At 43.9% G+C, this 23060-nt stretch overlaps 2 protein-coding genes and 1 non-coding gene across 4 annotated transcripts in view; 1 reads left to right on the forward strand and 2 right to left on the reverse strand.

Annotated features, from left to right (window-relative positions):
• Nucleotides 1-4520, reverse strand: part of LOC118391524 (exosome RNA helicase MTR4-like) — a 48389-nt gene extending 43869 nt beyond the window's left edge. For both annotated transcript variants that reach the window (XM_035783012.2, XM_052458353.1), the window contains exons 1-8: nucleotides 4372-4520; nucleotides 2342-2485; nucleotides 2034-2100; nucleotides 1836-1898; nucleotides 1603-1715; nucleotides 1229-1403; nucleotides 768-983; nucleotides 271-369 (exon numbers count right to left, since the gene is read on the reverse strand). In XM_035783012.2, coding sequence (XP_035638905.2) covers nucleotides 271-369; nucleotides 768-983; nucleotides 1229-1403; nucleotides 1603-1715; nucleotides 1836-1898; nucleotides 2034-2100; nucleotides 2342-2485; nucleotides 4372-4463 — 969 coding nt within the window. In that variant the 5' untranslated portion in view covers nucleotides 4464-4520. The remainder of the gene's footprint in view (nucleotides 1-270; nucleotides 370-767; nucleotides 984-1228; nucleotides 1404-1602; nucleotides 1716-1835; nucleotides 1899-2033; nucleotides 2101-2341; nucleotides 2486-4371) is intronic.
• Nucleotides 467-596, reverse strand: LOC118391825 (small nucleolar RNA SNORA35). The gene has a single exon (XR_004827220.1). It is a non-coding gene; the product is annotated as a small nucleolar RNA SNORA35 (small nucleolar RNA).
• Nucleotides 3935-23060, forward strand: part of dhx29 (DEAH (Asp-Glu-Ala-His) box polypeptide 29) — a 28521-nt gene continuing 9395 nt past the window's right edge. The window contains exons 1-21 of the mRNA XM_035783011.2: nucleotides 3935-4148; nucleotides 4884-5079; nucleotides 5252-5325; nucleotides 5414-5527; nucleotides 5663-5792; nucleotides 5917-6044; nucleotides 6202-6345; nucleotides 6650-6776; nucleotides 10092-10259; nucleotides 10642-10810; nucleotides 11344-11464; nucleotides 11725-12087; nucleotides 12178-12444; nucleotides 12684-12827; nucleotides 20711-20887; nucleotides 21299-21439; nucleotides 21709-21853; nucleotides 22055-22175; nucleotides 22322-22406; nucleotides 22513-22730; nucleotides 22857-22932. Of these exons, the coding sequence (XP_035638904.1) occupies nucleotides 4914-5079; nucleotides 5252-5325; nucleotides 5414-5527; nucleotides 5663-5792; nucleotides 5917-6044; nucleotides 6202-6345; nucleotides 6650-6776; nucleotides 10092-10259; nucleotides 10642-10810; nucleotides 11344-11464; nucleotides 11725-12087; nucleotides 12178-12444; nucleotides 12684-12827; nucleotides 20711-20887; nucleotides 21299-21439; nucleotides 21709-21853; nucleotides 22055-22175; nucleotides 22322-22406; nucleotides 22513-22730; nucleotides 22857-22932 (3078 nt within the window). The 5' untranslated portion in view covers nucleotides 3935-4148; nucleotides 4884-4913. The remainder of the gene's footprint in view (nucleotides 4149-4883; nucleotides 5080-5251; nucleotides 5326-5413; nucleotides 5528-5662; nucleotides 5793-5916; nucleotides 6045-6201; nucleotides 6346-6649; nucleotides 6777-10091; nucleotides 10260-10641; nucleotides 10811-11343; nucleotides 11465-11724; nucleotides 12088-12177; nucleotides 12445-12683; nucleotides 12828-20710; nucleotides 20888-21298; nucleotides 21440-21708; nucleotides 21854-22054; nucleotides 22176-22321; nucleotides 22407-22512; nucleotides 22731-22856; nucleotides 22933-23060) is intronic.

The raw sequence follows: 23060 nt of genomic DNA on the forward strand, positions 1-23060 counted from the left end.
GATTTTTATGCGCTACACGCATCAGCGGTACCGTACTGTGAGCTTGTGTGATCATCCACTTCACAACTGAGCCCTTGCTGCTCCTAAACATTTCCACTTTATCTTTATGGATACATCTATCAAATGACTGTACAAGGAAGTGAATTAAGTGTATTTCCACCATGACAGGGTGTGCATTATCTGTGTGCGAGTGTGAAAAGTAAATGCAGAAGGTAACATGTTGTCACAGTCAAGACAAGAGGAAACCTCTGGTATTGTGGATGTCCTTACGTTCTCATCCACCACAAGGTGAAGTCCGTCGCCACCTGCTGGGAAGATGTAGTGCTGCAGGGGGGTGGGCCGAAAGTCAGTATACACCACGTGACAGGGCTGCATGGGGACAAGAGGAAGTCACCAGTAAAGTATTAGCATCTTATCACAATAACAATTTATTCACAGTTAAGTCGATTCAGTAAATTCTTTCCAAGTGTGTGCTCGGCCTTCGAAAGGGAACGGCCAGTGTTGGGGCCCAGTCCTTCTGCTGACCAAGGTTAGTCTGGCACTGGAGTGAGACTGGGCAGCCAGGGGGATGGCAGACCGGTCACTAGACCGTGCAGAGGGGACCGGTCACTAGACCGTGCAGAGGGGACCGGTCTTTAAAAGTAATAGGATATGTGGTGGACACCTCTGGAGGCACAAGATGTGGGACATCCATCAACAGCCTGCGCTTCTTATAGGAACCAAGGGTTAAGTCAAGTAAGTGACCAAGTTAATGAAATAAACCCCACCTGTTTGTGGAGGTGGCAGATCCACTCAGCAAACTGCTTTGCGTTGGGGATAGTGGCGGACAGGAAGACATAGTGGACATTGTCAGGAAGGAGGATGATGGTCTCCTCCCAGACCACACCACGCTCTGCATCTCTCATGTAATGGATCTCATCAAAGATGACCCAGGCCACCTCTCTCATGACCTCTGACCCTCGGTACAACATGCTCCTCAGAATCTGAAACAATAAGGAGAAGTTAACTGTATTGTCCAATGTATACACAAATGCCCACAGAAATGAGTCTTCCATTTTATCCTTATCCCTCCAAAATATAGAATGGAGCAGAGCAGACAGATGAGAGCAGGGGACGGAGGTCGGAGCGGGGGGTCGGCGCCAAGGGCAATATCAAGTTGAGCAGACAAGAGTGGAGAGTTGATAATGTGATGATAATCGAATGATAACGGAAAGCTCTGATGTTGTACCTCAGTCGTCATGACAAGGCAGGAGGCAGTGGGGTTAATGGTGACATCACCGGTCATCAAGCCAACATCTTGGAACTCTTCGTACATCTCTCTGTACTTCTGGTTACTCAGGGCCTTGATGGGGCTGGTGAAGATTACCCTCTGCTTCCCTCTCAGGGCTAGAGCTATGGCATACCTGGAGGAGAGGTAGACGTGGGTTTGGGAAAGTGTTTAAGAGACTGCCTAGATACACTAATCTGGCCTTTGAGGTCCTAAGTACAGGTACTGATTTTTACCTGGGACATCAGGTGAGTGGAATCTCAAGCCAATCAGTGACATGAATCAATGAACTAATTTACAGCCAAAATAACACACACTCGCTGTGTCAAACTCACTCTGCACAGACAGTCTTTCCTGCAGAGGTGTGGGCAGACACAAGCACTGACTGGTTGTTGTCTATACACAGAATGGCCTCACGTTGGAAGGGATCCAGAATGAAGGGGTACTCCTGCAAAACAGACCAGAAAGACATGAGCGGACTGGAGTCACATGACAAAGCAATGTTTAAGGCCCTGATTTTCAGACGGTGCTTTCATATCCACGCAACAGAGATGAACAATTACACTACCTTGGCTGCTTTTCCCACACGAGGCTTAAGCTGTGTGTACTCCTCATTGGCTGGCAGAGCCACCTGTTCAGGTAAGGAAAACAGAAATGTCAGTAGGGGGAAGCCGGTTGATATATTGGACTATACCCAGGTTTCATAAATTAAGATTTTCAAATATATATTTTGTTAATATTTCAAAAGATCTGTGAAAGCTCTTACCTCGTGATTGCATCCTTCCACTGTCTCAACCGGCTCCACCTTCACTTTGGGCATGCAGTCTGCAAGACTGGGAATGGCCATTTCATATTCATTAGCATTCAATTCGTTAACCAACCATGAGTAGAATTCACACATCACTCTAATTTGCGTATCATATAGCCATACACCAACAGGGAATCAAATCTAGGCAGTCGGTAGAGATGAAAGAGTGCACTGAAATTGCAGTGGGCCGGACTCAAACCCATGCTGCAGCTATATCTGATCTTAAGGCAGCAAATCTAGCATTGTTCAAAGTCACGTCATCTTACTTGATCTCCTCTGTAGAGACAGTCTCCAGCTTGGCCTTTTTCCCGAACACCACCTCATCTGTCCCGTCGTTGTCTGCTTCCCTCTTGGTCTTGGCAGCAGGGGGCTTGTTCGTTCCACCTTTATCATTATTACTGGTTGCTTTCCTGAAAAGTGAGAATAAATCAGTAATTCCGTCAATTACATCTTCCATTGATTAGATACACTACACGACCAAATGTATTTGGATACCTGCTCGTCGAACAACTCACTCCAAAATCATGGGCATTAATCTGGATTTGTTACCCCTTTTGCTGTAATAACAGCCTCCACTCTTCTGGGAAGGCTTTTCACTAGATGTTGGAACACTGACGCGGGGACTTTCTTCCATTCAGCCACAAGAGCATTAGTGAGGTTGGGCATTGATGTTGGGCGATTAGGCCTGGCTCGCAGTCGGCTTTCCAATTCATCCCAAAGTTGATTGATGGGGTTGAGGTTAGGGCCCTGTGCAAGCCAGTCTAGTTATTTCACACCGATCTTGACAAACCATTTCTGTATGGACCTCATTTGTGCAAGGCGGCATTGTCATGCTGAAACAGGAAAGGGCCTTCCCAAAACTGTTGTCACAAAGATGGAAGCACAGAATTGTCTAGAATGTCATTGTATGCTGAAGCTTTACAATTTCCCGTTACTGGAACTAAGGGGCCTAGCCCAAACCATTATTCCTCCTCCACCTAACTTTACACTATGCATTGGTGCAGGTAGCATTCTCCTGGCATCCGCCAAAGCGAGATTCGGCCGTCGGACTGCCAGATGGTGAAGCATGATTCACTCTAGACAACGCCTTTCCAGTGCTCCAGTGTCCAATGGCGGCGAGCTTTACACCACTCTAGCTGACGCTTGGCTTCATGACTAATGTTCAAACAGTATCACGGTTCTGGTCTAATGCTTCTAAAAATGTTAGGCATAACCATGTTCATGGAGCTCTAGGGCTTGTGTGCTGCTCCTCGGCCATGGAAACCCATTTCATGAAGCTGATGTTGCTTCAGGAGGCAGCTTGGAACTCGGTAGTGAGCGTTGCAACCGAGGCCAGACAGTTGTTACGCGCTTCAGCAGTCCCGTTCTGTGAACTTGCGTGGCCTACCACTTTGCGGCTGAGCCGTAACGGTTCCAAAGGCATTTCCAGGACAAAAAAAAGGGCAGCTTTAGTAGGGCAGAAACTTTACATACTGACTTGTTGGAAAGGTGGCATACTAGGCCAGTGCCACGCTGAAAGTCACTGAGCTCTGTGTGCTCTTTTTTATACACCTGTCAACAATGGGTGTGACCGAAAATGCCAAATCCACTCATTTGAAGGGGTATCCACATATAAATATATATTTACTACTGCCCCATATCTTGGCAGGTTATTATTTCACAGCAATATCTGGCTGCCCCCCAGTTATATTACAGTATATTAACGAAGCAGGCCAGACCCAGCCGCTATCAGATTGGGGCATGGGAGATCAACCCCGTTAAGCAGACCGGAACTGACCATTTATTTCAAAAGTAAACGGCTTGAGTAAAACAGCGTCATTTATCTACCATCTTTAATACCAGCCATATTGTAAGCGATGCGTATCTACGTGTCTAAATGTTAACACAGCGTCGGGATTGTAATGTAGTTCACGAGGCAGTCGTGGACGAAGTTAATGTCTGAGGACTGTAGGGAGAAGGCAGAATGCTGCCTTGTTTGATAGTTACCTTCCGACTATACTATATTTAAAATCATTAACACTAAATATTTAAACGAATAAAATGTGGCCAAATGTTCATATCATCAGCTAACTGGTAAGCACACAGTCTCACAACCAAGAGTCTGGGATTAAACAAACCGGTGTAAATGTAACGTTAGGCATTGTGTTGTAAACTTAGTAGCTAGCCGTCGTTAGCATTGTCTAGCCAGCAATGCGAGATGTTGTTTGCGAGTGTTCTTATTTGATAGTTGTCTGTGTCATTACTTTATGAATTTAAAATAACTTTCTAACCGAATGAAAACCCATAACTAACATACCCCTTTTCAGGTATTGGTGGTTTCTTTTTAGTTGAAGATGTTTGTTCTTCATCGAACACGCTGAACAAATCGTCTCCAAAGGCGTCCGCCATGATTGCAAGATGAAAGCACACAAATCCCACAATGCAACAATATTACTTCCGCTACGGAAACCGGAAACTACCAATTCATAACTGGCGAAAAATATTTTAGACGCGTTTTATTATTTGGCAAACTAGCCACAGCATTATTATGAATATATAAAACATGCTCGACTCCACTCTTGAATAGTCAATCGTTTAAACTGACTATATACTAGTTTAGTACAGCGGTGTTATAACGTGTTATTATAACGTGACAAACAGATTGCGTTGGAAGTGCTTGTGTCTTTTCACCGGTGCCTGCAAGGTGTAGCTGTTTGCTAACTAGCTAACGTTACTAGCTATCTATCTGTTTTTAGAGTAGCCAAACAACCGTTATATTTTAAGAAACACATGAAATTAGCTGTTGGCAGATGTTTTTCAATTTATTAGACCTGTAGGTCAACAGATCGCAGTTTCTGAATGGGTGGAAAGAAGAAGAAATCAGCCGCTGTCCCTACAGTCCAACCGGCAGCAGCAGGCAACAATGTTCCTGCTGCTGGAAACGGCGTGGCTGACCCTGCTACTACTGGGAAAAAGCAGAAGCCAACTCCTGCTAAAGCTGCTGTGAAAGATATCAAGCCAAAAGGTATGTCACTCATATAAAGCAATTTCTCAGAAGGCTGTGGCTGTTGTTATGAGTCAGAAACCCCTGGTGGGTAATGATAACCTGTAATACCTGATTCAATGTTGGATGGCATATGGCAGGCATAATTAAACCATCTGTGTGAGTCTGACACTTTCATTGACTCGTTTGACAGGTCCAAAGACCTACAGCCTCACAAACACAGCACAAGTGGACACAGGAGGAGTCACTGACAAGTCTATACTCAAAGTAAGTGTGCAGAATAGACTGATGTTTAACCCTGTTATTAGCCTACTACTTTATAAACACGTTCTGAAATGTTTTACTTCTGTGACAGGTTGTCATTCAAACAGACTTGGAGAAGAAGATCATCAAACTGATCAATGATTTCAGGCAAGAGAATGGAGACAAAGGACCGATATCAGGAAGACTCACCAACAAGAAACTGCTGGTAAAGAACATCATGTGTCACAGTAACAAACAATCCTTTATTCAAATGTCTCTCATATGTATTTTGTTAATATATTCTAATGTCATATGCTTTGTGTTACACTGTCATGATGTAGCCTGTGATTGTGTCATACAGGATCTCTACTTAGCTCTGCAGAAGTTCAAGTTTAAGACAGAGCACATTGAGGAAGCCATGAAAAGCAGTGTGTTGTATGGAGGAGACCTGCACTCTGCCCTCGACTGGCTTTGCCTGAACCTGAAAGATGGTACTTATACTTTGATTTTCAAATTGTCTGTTTTTTTTACCCTCTTATCGCAGTAAACTTCTTCACTGATCCTCTGACTGACTCGTTTTACTCGAGCTTTCTTTCATTCCCTCCTCTCCTCCAGAGGAGCTGCCAGCAGGTTTCAGTCAGAGGATGCAGGAAGAGAACCATGAGACCAAGCCAAAGTTCCAGCCTGCACCCCAAGCACCCGAACCTGAGTCTCCCAAAGAGCCGAAGAAAGAGCCTGCAAAGGTGGGGAAAATATAGCCTTGATCCACCCTTTCCTATTGTGTTGCTTAGAGTATGACATTTACAGTCTGGCAACGTAAGATTATGGGAAACATTTTCTACACATTCTGAGTCTGTGAGTCAATGAATGATCAGTCATCTCCATGGTGATCTCTGACAGGTGTCTGTGAAGGATGAGGGAGCCAGTGTGAAGGAGTGGATCCTTAGATACGCAGAGCAGTCCAGTGAGGAGAGCAGCGAAGAAGAGGAGGAGCAGAGTGGGAAGAAGACCCGGAACCCAGAACTGGATGAGAAGTTTGATCCGGTAAGCTGAACTCAGCAATCATGTCACACATTCACCTGTTACACTGATATGTACTGTATAAATGGTGACAATCTAAGCTGGTCTTACTTTTCTCATAGCCTGGGTGCAACTCTGTTTCTGCACTCTTGCCAACACATTATGGACTGTTTAGCATGACAATTCCATAAGGAGTTAGCAAGAGAGCAGAAACAGACTGGTACCCAGGCTACTTTTCTGAAAGTTCTAGGGACCGTAACTACTGGGCACTACTTGATGGGTAGTACTGTTTCCCTTCACTCTGGTTATGTCATGTGATGTTGTGTAGAACGACAGGTACCTGGTGCTCACTGCACAGCTGTACGATGCCAAGGAGATGGCTGCTACAGCCAAGGCCAAGAAGGACAAAGGAGGACAGAGGACTGCACAGGACAGAATCAGAGTCATACAGCAAGGTCTGTCTCCATTGTCAACTGAACACCCACATTATCTATATCGGGGACGGGCAACTTTGAACGGGGATGGGTGCCACAGAAAATCGGAACTCGGTACGTCGGTCTCCGTACCCATATCCATACCCACACATGCAGTCAGAACCGGCCCTAAGCAAAATGTTGTTGCCCCCCCCAACAACAGAAACATTTTTCAATTTTAAAGCACGTTTGCTCCAATTCTACACATTTAGCCATGGGGCAGAAAGAAGATGTTGTTATTTTATAACTAATTTAATGTAATACTACTAATTTTGCCATGGGGCGTGGAGAAAAATGTGAAGTTTTACAGCTACTTTCCTGCACTTGTACACATTTTTCCTTAGAGTGTAAAGAAATGTTAGCAGTTTTTAATATGATATCTGAGCCCAGTCGGTAATTCAACCATGATTACTACAAGTTTAGATAACTTACCAATCTAAAACCATTTTTAATTGAGTGACTGTCAGTAACCACGTTTCCATCCAACTATTTGATTACCTGACGCGTGAATAAAGTAACGACCGGGCTGATGGAAACATGAAATGCCGGTACAGTTTTATAAATGCAGACAGACTATTTGTTCGTTAGACATGGTGGGATCTTTTTGTGTCTGTAAAATTAATTATGCAAGAAATGGCAGTAGAAACACCTTTATGATGTAATAACAATAACCATCATATGGAAGTAAACTTGGAGTCACACGATGATATGCTGTGTGGTCCTCCCACTACGACTCAGGAATGCATGCAGTTTTTTAGACTACAGATTAAATAAGTTATGAACTTCACAGGGGGGTGATAGTGCAGGGTGATGAGCTTGATGCTCCTTTCCAATAAATATTGAGGGTCTTACTCTGTTGACATCAATGCTTGGCCGCCGTTTGACAAATACAAATAAATATCTCTTATCTATAATAATCTCATAATGCAGGTAGCCTACCCGCACTGTATCTGCCATCTGTTGGTTAGAGCACATCTGCCAAGACCAGATTAGGCATATTTACTATATTACAACAGTTTTGTGACAAAACCATCAGCAGAGTTGAAAATGCGATGGAAACCCATTGGAATCTAATGGCAAAAGTACATTTTTATGTGCACTACGTCATCATGCACAGCCTTTTATCCACAACAGGTTTAATTGAAACACATCCCTGGTGGGAAAGTGCTCATATTGTTTTATACAAATCTTTGAATATTTGCATGAAAATCTGTTGCAAACTGGATGGAAACCTAGCTACTGACTGACATAGAAAGAGGAACTGCTGATGCACAACCCATTTTCGAAATTGCACTTTGTGTATTCTACTATTCTAACTCTCAACAGTAAGCTGAAACCCTGGACTGAGTTCCTAAAAATATATATATACAGTACCAGTCCTATGATACTGTAAATATTTGATGTTTTGGTATTTGGAAATGTATCCGTGGGCCTACATAATGGGGGCCGCTGCCAGTTGCCCACCCCTGATATGCATACATTCAAACTATTTACAATAACATATTCACCAATGTTCTGTATTTGACCACAGAGCATTCTTTTTGATAATATTTCCGAGAAGTAAACTCAGCAAAAAAAGTAAGAAAAGTCCTCTCACTGTCAACTGTGTTTATTTAAAAAAAACTTAGTGTGAATATTTGTATGAACATAAAAACATTCAAGACATAAACTGAACAAGTTCCACAGACATGTGACTAACATAAATGGAATAATGAGTCCCTGAACAAAGGGGGGAGTCAAAATCAAAAGTAACAGTCAGTATCTGATGTGGCCACCAGCTGCATTAAGTACTGCAGTGTATCTCCTCCTCATGAACTGCACCAGATTTGCCCGTTCTTGCTGTGAGATGTTACCCCACTCTTCTACCAAAGCACTTGCAATTTCCCTGATATTTCTGGGGGGAATGGCCCTAGCCCTCACCCTCTGATCCAACAGGTCCCAGACGTGCTCAATGGGATTGAGATCCGGGCTCTTTGCTGGCCATGGCAGAACACTGACATTCCTGTCTTGCAGGAACTCACGCACAGAACGAGCAGTACGGCTGTTGGCATTGTCATGCTGGAGGGTCATGTCAGGATTAGCCTGCAGGAAGCGTACCACATGAGGGAGGAAGATGTCTTCCCTGTAACGCACAGCGTTGAGATTGCCTACAATGACAACCGGCTCAGTCCGATGATGCTGTGACATACCTCCCCAGACCATGACGGACCCTCCACCTCCAAATCGATCCCACTCCAGAGTACAGTCGTGGCCAAAAGTTTTGAGAATTACACAAATATTAATTTTCACAAAGTCTGCTGCCTCAGTTTGTATAATGGCAATTTGCATATTCTCCAGAATGTTATGAAGAGTGATAAGATGAATTGCAATTCATTGCAAAGTCCCTCTTTGCCATGCAAATGAACTGAATCCCCCCAAAAACATTTCCACTGCATTTCAGCCCTGCCACAGAAGGACCAGCTGACATGTCAGTGATTCTCTCAGCTGACATGTCAGTGATTCCACAAACTCCAAGCATTGATTATGCAAGAATGGGCTGCCGTCAGTCAGGATGTGGCCCAGAAGTTAATTGACAGCATGCCAGGGCGGATTGCAGAGGTCTTGAGAAAGAAGGGTCAACACTGCAAATATTGACTCTTGCATCAACTTAATGTAATTGTCAATAAAAGCCTTTGACACTTATGAAATGCTTGTAATTATACTTCAGTATTCCATAGTTACATCTGACAAAAATATCTAATATTCTAAAGAAATTCATATTTGTGTCGTTCTCAACTTTTGGTTACGACTGTACAGGCCTCGGTGTAACGCTCATTCCTTCGATGATCAACGCGAATCTGGCTATCACCCCTGGTGAGACAACTGCGACCTGTCAGTGAAGAGCACTTTTTGCCAGTCCTGTCTGGTCCAGCGACGGGTTTGTGCCCATAGGCGACGTTGTTGCCGGGGATGTCTTGTGAGGACCTGCCTTACAACAGGCCTACAAGCCCTCAGTCCAGCCTCTCTCAGCCTATTGTGGACAGTCTGAGCACTGATGGAGGGATTGTGCGTTCCTGGTGTAATTCGGGCAGTTGTTGTTGCCATCCTGTACCTGTTAATTGTTTATGGTTCTTTGAACAAGCATGGGAAACAGTGTTTAAACCCTTTACAATGAAGATCTGTGAAGTTATTTTGATTTTTACTAATTATCTTTGAAAGACAGGGTCCTGAAAAGGGGACATTTCTTTTTTTGTTGAGTTTATATAGGTTTTATTTTCACACCACATATTAATGGTTATGTTTCTATTCACATTTTAGAGATGAAGCCACTAGAATCCCATCCTATGTTCAACACAATGATAAAAGTTGTAGACACGCCCAAAATCGAGGAGAAGAAACCACCTGCTCCAACTGAGGGCAAGGAAGAACTGGCATTCGGCTTGTTTGAACAAGCTGAAAAGGAAACGCCCCCTCCCGCAGAGAAAAGTAAGTATGGATTGACCAAATATCTTTGTTTGGTCAATCTGAGGGGAGGACAGCTCATAATAATGGCAGGGAAGGAGCAAATGGAATGGCATCAAACACATGGAAACCATGTGTTTGATGTTGGTGATACCATTCCACTTATTCCGCTCCAGCCATTACCAGGAGTCCATCCTCCCCAATTAAGGCACCACCAGCCTCCTGTGGTGTCAACTAAGTATATGATGCACTATATCTGTACTTATTCAAAACAATAGTGCATGGCAGTTGTATATGAGTGTTCAAATGCATACTAAGTTGTGTAGTGAAATCCTACACATTACAGTATAACTGACTGGGACTGAGGTTTCCTATTAAAACATCATATTTATTTCTGTCTCCTTAGCAGCGAAAAATAATGAGCCTAAAGACATCCGTAACTTTGACTACACGGCTCGCAGCTGGACCGGCAAGTCCCCCAAACAGTTCCTGATTGACTGGGTCAGGAAGAACCTCCCTAAGAGCCCTGCTCCCTCCTTCCAGAAGGTTGCCGCTGGGAGATACTGGAAGTGCAGGTGAGTGATTGGATCCAATCTCAGGACCTTTGGCATGTTGTTAAAGTAGTCCGCAGGCTTGTGGTCAATGCCATTTCATTCAGTCAACTGCTTTTTCAATGAGTTTTCATTGAGTTGGAATTTCAGTATATTTTACTGAATTAGCTGCATTAAAATGAAATTTACCTTAACATTGATAGTCAGAGAAGCTGCACATCTGTTTTCTGCAATCTGTTATCCTCCAGGGATAGTGTTTGGAAGATGGACAGTTTTAGCTGGGCTGACATGGTCGACAGCCAGGGAGAGCTGACACACTGGTCTGGACAGGAGTCTGTTTTAAATGGAGAATTCACACACAACCACATAAACAACTACACACAGTCCTTGAGCGCCACCCCCTAACCCTGATACAGCCACACACATGTTACAGGTCTGCAACATCAAGGAGCCTTTCCAAGTGGTGAAGACTTGGAGTTTGGTGTCAGCCAGACTTAGACTGTGTATGATGTGTTATAAGTTTTGTCTCACAGTAAGACTGGTATTGTTTCTCCTAGGGTTCGTGTTCAGAGACTGGATGATGTTTTGGAGGTTTGTCCCAATATTCTCACTGAGGACGGCATGCAGGCTCAGCACCTGGGTGCAACACTGGCCATCTACAACCTATGTAAAGGACAGGTGAGTTCATACTGTATGTAACCTCAACTAGGGTCAGGTGTGTTTCTGATGCTGTTTTACATTCCAATAACTGTAACCTGTGTCTCTGTCTGTCTCTCTCTCTCTGTCTGTGTGTGTCTCTCACTCTCTCTCTCTGTGTCTCTCTCTTGCTCTCTCTGTCTGTGTCTGTCTGTCTCTCTCTGTCTGCCTTTCTATCTGTGTGTGTCTCTCTCTCTGTCTCTATTTCTCTCTGTCTCTCTCTTGCTCTCTCGCCATCCCAGTCAGTCCATATGTTGATCCCTCCCACGTACCGTGAGGTGTGGCTGGAGTGGCGGGACAGCGAGCAGGCAGAGGAGGAGGAGCTCCGTACAGCCATCAACAAACCCCGAGACCAGTTCATCACCCGACTGCTGACCCGGCTGAAGCAGCAGCAACCCCAGAAGAAGTGTCCTTCTCCCCAGCCAGGGCTGCAGGGAGCTGGGGATGAGCTCGAGGATGACTGGGAGAGCCTGGCCAACCTGGAGGAAGAGGAGGACCCAGGGAAAACCATTACCCCGAAGGAGAGAGGTGGTGGGGTTGCAGAGGTGGCGGCTCGGGCCCTTCTTCTGAAGCTCCGTGGCTCGGCCCTGTCCAGGCGGTTACAGGTCTGTAATGTTTTTAATCAGTTGTAATGTCTTATCAATAGTTGTAATATTGTTGAGTGACACTTTACTAAATGTTTATAAACTCTACAGACGGACAGAGAGCAGCTCCCGGTGTTCCAGCACCGCGTGCGGGTTATGGAGGCTCTGCGACGCAACCGTGTGGTGATGGTAGCGGGGGAGACGGGCAGCGGGAAGAGTACCCAGATCCCCCAGTTTATCCTAGAGGAGCTTCTGACTGGGGGAGCTGCTGCACAGCCCTGTAACATAGTGGTCACCCAGCCACGCAGGATCTCTGCCATGAGTCTGGCCAGCAGGGTGTCTCAGGAGCTGGGCTGTGACGATGGGCCTGGATCCAAGGTTAGAGGGAATATGTTGGGCTGGTGGAAGTGGTTAGGTGGTTTGAGATTGGATTGAGCTTGACAACAATAAGTTACATGTAAGTTGGGGTGGTTAAAGGGTTACGTTTGGTGGTTTTTGTGTGGTTTAGGATATATAGGGTGCCTCAAAAAGGTTAGGTGTTGGGTAAGGGAAGAGTTGAATGCAACACATTTGATGAAGGTATTTTCTGTTACATGTTTACAATGTTGATGTTTCAGTCGTCGCTGTGCGGGTACCAGATCCGGATGGAGAACAAGTCTTCGGACTCGACCCGTCTTCTGTACTGCACCACCGGGGTTCTCCTCAGGAAGCTGCAGCAGGACCACATGCTCAGCTCTCTGACCCACATCATAGTGGACGAGGTATTTACTTATTTATATATGTTCTTTTGTGTATTGTGTATTTTACCCCCTTTTTCTCCCCAATTTGGATCTTGTCTCGTCGCTGTAACTCCCCAACTGGCTCGGGAGGCGAAGATCGAGTCATGCGTCCTCCGAACCATGACCTGCCTAGCCGCGCTTCTTAACACCCCCTGCTTGACCTGGAAACCAGCCGCACCAATGTGTCGGAGGAAACACCGTTCAACTGACGACCGAGGTCAGCCTGCAGGCCCCTGGCCTGCCACAAGGAGTCGCTAGAGCGCGATGAGCCAAGTAAAGCACCCTCGGCCTAACCCTAACCTAACCCTGAAGACAATGGCCAATTGTTTGCCGCCCAATGGGACTCCCGATCACGGCCGGTTGTGATACAGCCCGGGATCGAACCTGGGTCTGTAGGAATGCCTCTTGCACTGCGATGCAGTGCCTTAGACCGCTGGGCCACTAAGGAGGCCTCTATTTAATTTTTTTAAGATACTTTACCAGCAGCATACCACCCTGCATCACACTGCTGGCTTGCTTCTGAAGCAGGGTTGGTCCTGGTCAGTCCCTGGATGGGAGACCAGATGCTACTGGAAGTGGTGTTGAAGAGCCATAGAGGAGGCACACTTTCCTCTGGTCTAAAAAATAGCCCAATGCCCCAGGGCAGTGATTGGGGACATTGCCCTGTGTAGGGTGCCGTCTTTTGGATGGGACATTAAACGGGTGTCCTGACTCTCTGTGGTCACTAAAGATCCCATGGCACTTATCGTAGAGTAGGGGTGTCAACTAGAGGTTGATATTTTTATTTAATTTTTTTGTATGTGTGGGGTTTTTTTTGTAATAATGATAATTACAACAATACTGAATGAAAACTTATTTTAACTTTTATATAATACATGAATAAAAATCTATTTAGCCTCAAGTAAATAATGAAACATGTTAAATTTGGTTTAAATAATGCAAAAACAAAGTGTTGGAGAAGAAAGTAAAAGAGCTAACGTTTGAGTTTCCTGCTCAGAACATGAGAACATATGAAAGTTGTTGGCTCCTTTTTAACATGAGTCTTCAATATTCCAAGGTAAGAGGTTTTAGGTTGTAGTTAATATAGTATTTATAGGACTATTTTTCTCTATACCATTTGTATTTCATATACCTTTAACTATTGGATGTTCTTATAGGCACTTTAGTATTGCCAATGTAACAGTATAGCTTCCGTCCCTCTCCTCGCCCCTACCTGGGCTCGAACCAGGAACACCGACAACAACCACCCTCGAAGCAGCGTTACCCATCGCTCCACAGATGCCGCGGCCCTTGCAGAGCAAGGGGAACAACCACTTCAAGTCTCAGAGCGAGTGATGTTTGAAACGCTATTAGCGAGCACTCCGCTAACTAGCTAGCCATTTCACATCGGTTACACCCGCCTAATCTTGGGAGTTGATAGGCTTGAAGTCATAAACAATGCTGTGCTTGCGAAGAGATGCTGGCAAAACGCACAAAAGTGCTGTTTGAATGAATGCTTACGAGCCTGCTGCTGCCTACCATCGCTCAGTCAGACTGCTCTATCAAATATCAAATCATAGACTTAATTCATAATAACACACAAAAATACAAGCCTTTGGTCATTAATATGGTCAAATCCGGAAACTATAATTTCGAAAACAAAACGTTTATTTCAGTGAAATACAGAACCGTTCTGTATTTTTTTGCAAATGTGCTTTTCTTAAATCATCCCCCTGCGTTGCATTGATTATATGCAACGCTGGATAAACTAGTAATATATCAACCATGTGTAGTTAACTATTGATTATTATTGATTGATTTGATTTTTTTGCAAGATAAGTTTAATGCTAGCTAGCAACTTACCTTGGCTTCTTACTGCATTCGCGTAACAGGCAGGCTTCTTGTGAGGCAGGTGGTTAGAGCGTTGGACTAGTTAACCGTAATGTTGCAAGATTGAATCCCAGAGCTGACAAGGTAAAAATCTGTCGTTCTGCCCCTGAACAAGGCAGTTAACCCACTGTTCCTAGGCCATCATTGAAAATAAGAATGTGTTGACTTGCCTTGTTAAATAAAGTTGTAAAAAAAAAAAGAAGGCAAAATCGGCGTCCAAAAAGACCGATTGTTATGAAAACTTGAAATTGGCCCCAATTAATCGGCCTTTCCGATTAATCGGTCGACCTCTAGTGTCAACCCCGATGTCCTGGCTGAATTCCCAATCTGGCCTGTCGTATCTCTGACTATGATTAAATTATATGACATGCTATTTTATCAAATCGATTACCTAACGTTTAATTTATTACGTGATTGAATTAAACCATGCAACAATTAAACCATTAATAACCTGGGGAAGCATTCATTTATATAGAGCGGTTATCTACTGAATCCACTCTCTTAAAGATCTGAAGATCTTTTATATCAATAGCAGTTAATTATTAATCGGCACCTTGATCAGTCTCATTCTGATTGTTGTAAGAAATGGGTTATCTGCATGAACCCTAGCTAATAAGTTCAATCAGCAATACACAAATAGGCTTAATTATTTATTTACTAAATACCTAAATAATCACACAGAATTATATATATATACATACTACCTCAATAAGCCTGACTAACAGGTGTCTGTATATAGCATTGCTACTCTTTTTTTCAAATTGTAATGAATTTCCTCCTCTTCTTCCGAAGAGGAGAGGCGAAACGGATCAGAGGACCAATACGCGGCGTGGTAATTGTCCATGATACTTTTTTTTTAATGCGTAAAGGTACACATGAACAAACTAACAAAAAAAACAAGAAATGTGAAAACTCAAAACAGTCCTATCTGGTGCACACACAAAGACAGGAACAATCACCCACAAACACACAGTGAAACCCAGGCCACCTAAGTATGATTCTCAATCAGAGACAACTAATGACACCTGCCTCTGATTGAGAACCATACTAGGCCGAAACATAGAAATTCCCAAAACCTAGACAAACAAACATAGACTGCCCACCCAACTCACGCCCTGACCATACTAACTAAATACAAAACACAGAAAATAAAGGTCAGAACGTGACACAAATGTCGTTTTACTGTTTTATTTCTTTACTTACCTACACACACAAATAAATAAAAAATCTGCACCATTTGTTAGAGCCTGTAAGTAAGCATTTCACTGTAATACCTGTTGTATTTGGTGCACGTGACAAATAAACTTTGATTTCATATGCAACACAACGCTAGATCAACTAGTAATATCATCAACCATGTGTAAGTAAGTAGTGATTATGATTGATTGTTTTTTATAAGATAAGTTTAATGCTAGCTAGCAACTTAGCTTGGCTTCTTACTGCATTCGTGTAACAGGCAGGCTTCTCGTGAGGCCGGTGGTTAGAGCGTTGGACTAGTTAACCGTAAGGTTGTAAGATTGAATCCCAGAGCTGACAAGGTAAAAATCTGTCGTTCTGCCCCTGAACAAGGCAGTTAACCCACCTTTCCTAGGCCATCATTGAAAATAAGAATGTGTTCTTAACTGACTTGCCTAGTTAAATAAAGTTTTTAAAAAATATTTTAAAAATAAATCGGCGTCCAATACCGATTTCCGATTATGATAACTTGAAATCGGCCAAATTAATTGGCCATTCCGATTAATCGGTCGACCTCTACTCAAAACAGAAACGATAACGAAGTGCACTCCCCGCCACTGTTTTGGTAAAAAGCTGATGGGTGGGGATGAAGAAATGTAACCACTCATAAATTCATAAAGCTATGGATGTGTGTTTTTCAGGCTTATTATGGTGTGTTTACATTTACGTTGTTTACTAACATTGGAGTGTGGCAGCTCATGAGGCATTGAGAAGTTATGTTCTTCAAGAATCAATGGGTACATATCATTAATTTAGAACTCTGGAAATGGATGTAGCAACTGCTGATTGCCCCTTTTAAGCCCCTCACCAACAGCTGGTATTGATTTCAATGGGAGGGTCAAACTCCATGTTCATGTTTCATACTCTGACAACTCCTGCGGTGAGAGAAAGACGTGATGACAATGTTTAACTGATTCAAGATCTGTTCAGTTTAAACTGAACCATGAGTTGCTCAGCTCTCCTTATGTCATGCATTGATTCGGGGTTGTAGTCAAACCCTTCATTTCAATTCAGTCAGTTGATCTGAAATTCCGATGTTCCTCATTGAACAGCATGACTTGGTCTTCTGTACCATATGTTCACTGAGTTCCTCATCTTTCCTTATGTCCACTGAATGACCATATTCTTAGGACTGGGTGACATGGCCTAGAAATCATATAAGATTATTTTCAAACTTATGGGTGATTCACAATATACACTGCATTCGGAAAGAATTCAGACTCCTTGATTTTTTTCACATTTTGTTACTTTACAGCCTTCTAAAATAGATGTACCTCATTTATACACAATACCCTCTCAATCTATACACAATACCCTATATAATGACAAAGCAAAAACAGGTTTCATGCATTTTTACAAATGTATAAAAAAACATGGACTGAAATATAACATTTAAGTATTCAGACCCTTTACTCAGTACTTTGTTGAAGCACCTTTTGGCAGCGATTACAGCTGTAAAGTAACAAAATGTGAAAAAAGTAATGGGTCTGAATTCTTTCAGTGTATATTGTGAATCATGCTTCCGTCCCTCTCCTCGCCCCTACCTGGGCTCAAACCAGGAACACATCGACAACAGCCACCCTCGAAATGTCGTTACACATCGCTCCACAAAAGCCACGTCCCTTGCAGAGCAAGGGGAACAACTACTTCAAGGTCTCGGAGCGAGTGACGTCACCGATTGAAACGCTATTAGCGCGCGCCGAGCTAACTAGCTAGCCATTTCACATCGGTTACACCAGCCTAATCTCGGGAGTTGATAGGCTTGAAGTCATAAAAAGCTCAATGCTTGAAGCACAGCGAAGAGCTGCTGGCAAACGCACGAAAGTGTTGTTTGAATTAATGCTTACAAGCCTACCACGGCTCAGTCAGACTGCTCTATCAAATCATAGACTTAATTATAACATAATAACACACAGAAATACGAGCCTTAGTTTCCAGATTTGACCATAATAATGACCTATCATTTCGAAAACAAAACGTTTATTCTTTCGGTGAAATACGGAACCGTTCCGGGTGGCATCCCTAAGTCTAAATATTGCTGTTACGTTGCAGAACCTTAAATGTTATGTCATAATTCTGTACAATTCTGGCAAATTAATTATGGTCTTTATTAGGATTAAATGGTCTTCACACAGTTTGCAACGAGCCAGGCGGCCCAAACTGCTGCACTGCTTGCATGGAACGCAAAAAATGTCTCTAGTTAAAAGAAATTCATGTTAGCAGGCAATATTAACAAAATATGCAGGCTTAACAATATATACTTTTGATTTTAAAGAAGGGCATTGATGTTTATGGTTAGGTACACATTGGTGCAACGACAGTGCTTTTTTTGCGAATGTGCTTGTTAAATAATCACCCATTTGGCGAAATAGGCTGTGATTCGATGAGAAATAAACAGGCACCGCATCGATTATATGCAACGCAGGACAAGCTAGATAGACTAGTAATATCATCAGTCATGTGTAGTTTACTAGTGATTATGTTAAAACCCCCCTACTTTTTAAAATTTCCACCTGAAGACATACCCAAATCTAACTGCCTGTAGCTCAGGCACAGAACCAAGGATATGCATATTATTGGTACCATTTGAAAGAAAACACTCTGAAGTTTGTGTAAATGTGAATTGAATGTAGGAGAATATAACACAATTGGCTCTATCAATAAGTGCATTGATGATGTCATCCCCAAAGTGACCGTACGTACATACATACCCCAACCAGAAGCCATGGATTACAGGCAACATCCACACTGAGCTAATGGCTAGAGCTGCCACTTTTAAGGAGCAGGACTCTAACCCAGGAGCTTATAAGAAATCCCGCTATGCCCTCCGACGAACCATCAAACGACGAACCGGCAAATCGTCAATACAGGACTAAGATCGAATCGTACTACACCGGCTTTGACGCTCGTCGGATGTGGCAGGGCTTGCAAACCATTACAGATTACAAAGGGAAGCACAGCCAAGAGCTGCCCAGTGACACAGGCCTACCAGACGAGCTAAACTACTTCTATGCTCGCTTCGAGGCAAATAACACTGAAACATGCATGAGAGCACCAGCTGCTGCCGGAAGACTGTGTAATCATGCTCTCCGCAGCCGATATAAGACCTTTAAACAGGTCAACATTCACAAGGCCGCAGGGCCAGACTGATTTCCAAGACATGTAATGCAACCATACGCTGACCAACTGGCAAGTGTCTTCACTGACATTTTCAACCTATCCCTGTCTGAGTCTGTAATACCGACATGTTTTAAGCAGACCACCGACCCATAGCATTGACGTCTGTAGCAATGAAGGTCTTTGAAAGGCTGATCATGGCTCACATCAACACCATTATCCCAGAGACTCTAGACCCACTCCAATTTGCATACTGCCCTAACAGATCCACAGATGATGCAATCTTGATTGCACTCCACACTGCCATTTCCCACCTGGACAAAAGGAACACGTGAGAATGCTATTCAGGTGCCTCCAGGTGGTAAGGGTAGGTAACAACACATCCGCCACGATGATCCTCAACACGGGGGCCCCTCAGGGGTGCGTGCTCAGTCCCCTCCTGTACTCCCTGTTCACTCATGACTGCACTGCCAGGCACGACTCCAACATGAAGTTTGCCGATGACACAACAGTGATCAGCGACGAGACAGTCTATAGGGAGGAGGTCAGAGACCTGGCTGTGTGGTGCCAGGACAACAACCTTTCCCTCAACGTGATCAAGACAGGAGATTATTGTTGACTACAGGAAAAAGAGGACATTGCTCGCCACCATTCTCATCGACAGGGCTGTAGTGGAGCAGATTGAGAGCTTCAAGTTCCTTGGTGTCCACATCACCAACAAACTAACATGGTCCAAGCACACCAAGACCGTTGTGAAGCGGGCATGACAAAACCTATTCCCCCTCAGGAGACTGAAAATATTTGGCATGTGTCTTCAGATCCTCAAAAGGTTCTACAGCTACACCATCGAGAGCTTCCTCTGGTTGCATCACTGCCTGGTATGGCAACTGCTCGGCTTCCGACTGCAAGGCACTACAGAGGGTAGTGCGAACGGCCCAGTACATCACTGGGGCCAAGCTTCCTGCCATCCAGGACCTCTGCACCAGGCGGTGTCAGAGGAAGGCCCTAAAAGTTGTCAAAGACTCCAGCCACACTAGTCATAGACTGTTCTTTCTGCTTCCGCAGGGAAAGCGGTACCGGAGTGCCAAGTCTAGGTCGAAGAAGCTTCTAAACCGCTCCTATCCCCAAGCCATAAGACTCCTGACCATCTAATCAAATGGCTACCCAGACTATTTGCACCCCCCCTTATTCTTACTCTTGTTTTTTTTAACTGCATTGTTGGTTAGGGGCTCATAAGTAAGCATTTCACTGTTGTATTTGGCACATGTGACTAATACAATTTGATTTGATTTGACCCATGACAATCATAACAGATCTGACAGACCTGTGAAATTATTTCGAATTCTGGATCTGGACCCGCTCGGTTCCCGATTGCGTCTGTGGAATTTGTGTCCAGGTGGATCTATGAAAACTCTAGTCTAGACACCTGACCTCTTACACACTGCCCACTGTGCCCAGGGTTCGATCAGACTCTCACACTTCAGTCTGTGCATGTTTCAGATCAACTACATTGCAGCCAAACTGGGCAGACTTACTAATCTACATATTACCCTGCATGCCAAATAACCAAAATAAACTATGCTGCGCTTTTGCCTTGCTCAAACCGATCCCATCAAACACGCTGTCTGTCTCATCCATTCTAGGTCCATGAACGCAGCGTCCAGTCTGATTTCCTGCTGACCATCCTGAAGGACGTGGTCCAGAAACGGTCCAACCTGCACCTGGTCATGATGAGCGCCACGGTCGACTGTGATAAGTTCGCTGCCTACTTCAACCGCTGTCCTATAGTCAACATCCCTGGCAGAACCTTCCCTGTCGAGGTTAGATGTCGGGAACTTTTCATTTCCCTATAGTTCACAGATATGAAAATATGAACTGTATTTTCTGTTTAAATTGTATTTTCCATCACAAGTGAATTGTATTCCTGTCCTAATCTGTCTAAGTGCCAAAAATGATGTTATTTGTATCATACTACTTGTGGTTGTCCTGATATAAAATGTTATTTCAGCGATCGATGTAGTAGAGCATTGTTACAGTGTGTCTCTCAGATATTCTGTTGTATCGTGCTGTATGGTGATGTGTTCTGACCATATCATTAAAATTAATAGAAAGGTGAAATAAAATGTCATAATGGGTGGACTGGTTGGCCATTTTGAGTGTCCCCATGGCAATAAAGCGGAAAGTGATTTATATTTCTGTGGTTCTGAAGTGCTTTGCACCTCTATTGTCAGGTGTTCCATCTGGAGGACATAGTGGAGGAGACAGGCTATGTTCTGGAGAAGGACTCTGAATACAGCCAGAAGATCCTGGAGGAGGAGGAGGAGGTCAACATCAACTTCACGCAGAAAGGAGGGAAGAGCATGCAGCACCAGGTGAGAGGGGGTGTGACAGAGGGGTGAGATCTTTGGGATTGAGGGGCCTGGTGATAGTACCTACCTGCTGCATTGGGTCTCAGGGTCAGATTGATTACTGACTTGTCTCTGAAAACACTGTAGAAATGTCTTATTTCCTTAACTATACTGAATCATTGTGCTGTGTGCGATCCTATTCTACACTACTGTAAATGCCTCAGATCCATGTTGTGCATTACAGTGAACAGGAACCAATATGTAACTCATGGTATTTTGTGTGTGTTCTCCAGGAGTTTATAGTGAAAGACTCAGGCTCTGGCTGGGACCTGGGTCCTGACCTGGACCACTTCAGCAGCCGGACCCGCCACGCCCTGCAGTACATGAACCCCAACAAAATCAACATGGAACTGGTCCTGGACTTGCTCGACTACCTGGGTAAATACACATCTCCTGGACAGAGTTGCGGGTTCATTCAGCCCAGTGTGAGGACGTGGAGAGAGCTGGAGACTGGAGAGTTAGTCCAGTTTATATTTGGTTTATGGTTGTTGATATGACTGTACTACATGTTGGGGCAATTTAGATGTTGATTGATTGATAGGTGTTGTGCCAACTGTAATATTTTTTCCCCTTCCCCAGATAAGTCTCCTCAGTTTGCAGTGGTGGATGGAGCTGTTCTGGTGTTCCTCCCAGGTCTGGCCCACATCCAACAGCTTTATGACCTGCTCTCCACAGACAAGAGGTTCCGTGGCAAAGACAGGTGAGTTTATAGTCTTCACTGACAATGTCATCCTGAGAAGAATACAATCTTGCGTGCTAGCAATTTCTAAATTAATTTATAAACTATTTTGTTGTAGCAAAGGTTTTAGCTTTCATAAAGAGATTGGTTTATGTCTCACTGTCCAGGTACAAACTGGTAGCCCTGCACTCCACACTGTCATCTAAGGATCAGGCTGCTGCATTTACAGTGCCCCCTACTGGAGTTAGAAAGGTACTGGGGTTTCTTTGTTTAGTGCAGTGATGAACTGAGATACATATTGCTATGAATTAACAAAAGTGAAAAACTAATTTTTATTACCCTGTCTACCCTATTTTAGATTGTGCTGTCCACAAACATAGCGGAAACTGGAGTAACAATACCTGATGTTGTGTTCGTTATTGATACCGGAAAGACCAAAGAAAACAAGTACCATGAGAGTAGCCAGATGAGTTCCCTGGTGGAGACATTTGTCAGCAAGGCCAGCGCCCTCCAGAGGCAAGGCAGGGCAGGACGCGTGCGGGACGGCTTCTGCTTCCGCCTGTACCCCAAATTCAGGTCAGCCCCTCCCCTCTCAATCACAGAACAAGTTGCTGTCTACGACACAAATACCTCTACTGCCTTATCTGAGGTCAGCAGCTACACAAGTTACAGCCTGATTGTGAATGTTCTTCTATGTAACAGGTTTCAGGCTTTCATGGATTACTCCATACCAGAGATACTGAGGGTTCCACTGGAGGAGCTGTGTCTTCATATCATGGTACACTGACAACTGTAAACTGGGTGGTTCATGCCCTGAATGGTGATTTGGCTGACAGCCGTGGTATATCAGACTGTATACCACGGGTATGACAAAACATTTATTTTTACTGCTCTAATTACATTATA

This window comes from Oncorhynchus keta, chromosome 12, assembly GCF_023373465.1.
Source record: "Oncorhynchus keta strain PuntledgeMale-10-30-2019 chromosome 12, Oket_V2, whole genome shotgun sequence".
NCBI lineage: Eukaryota > Metazoa > Chordata > Actinopteri > Salmoniformes > Salmonidae > Oncorhynchus > Oncorhynchus keta.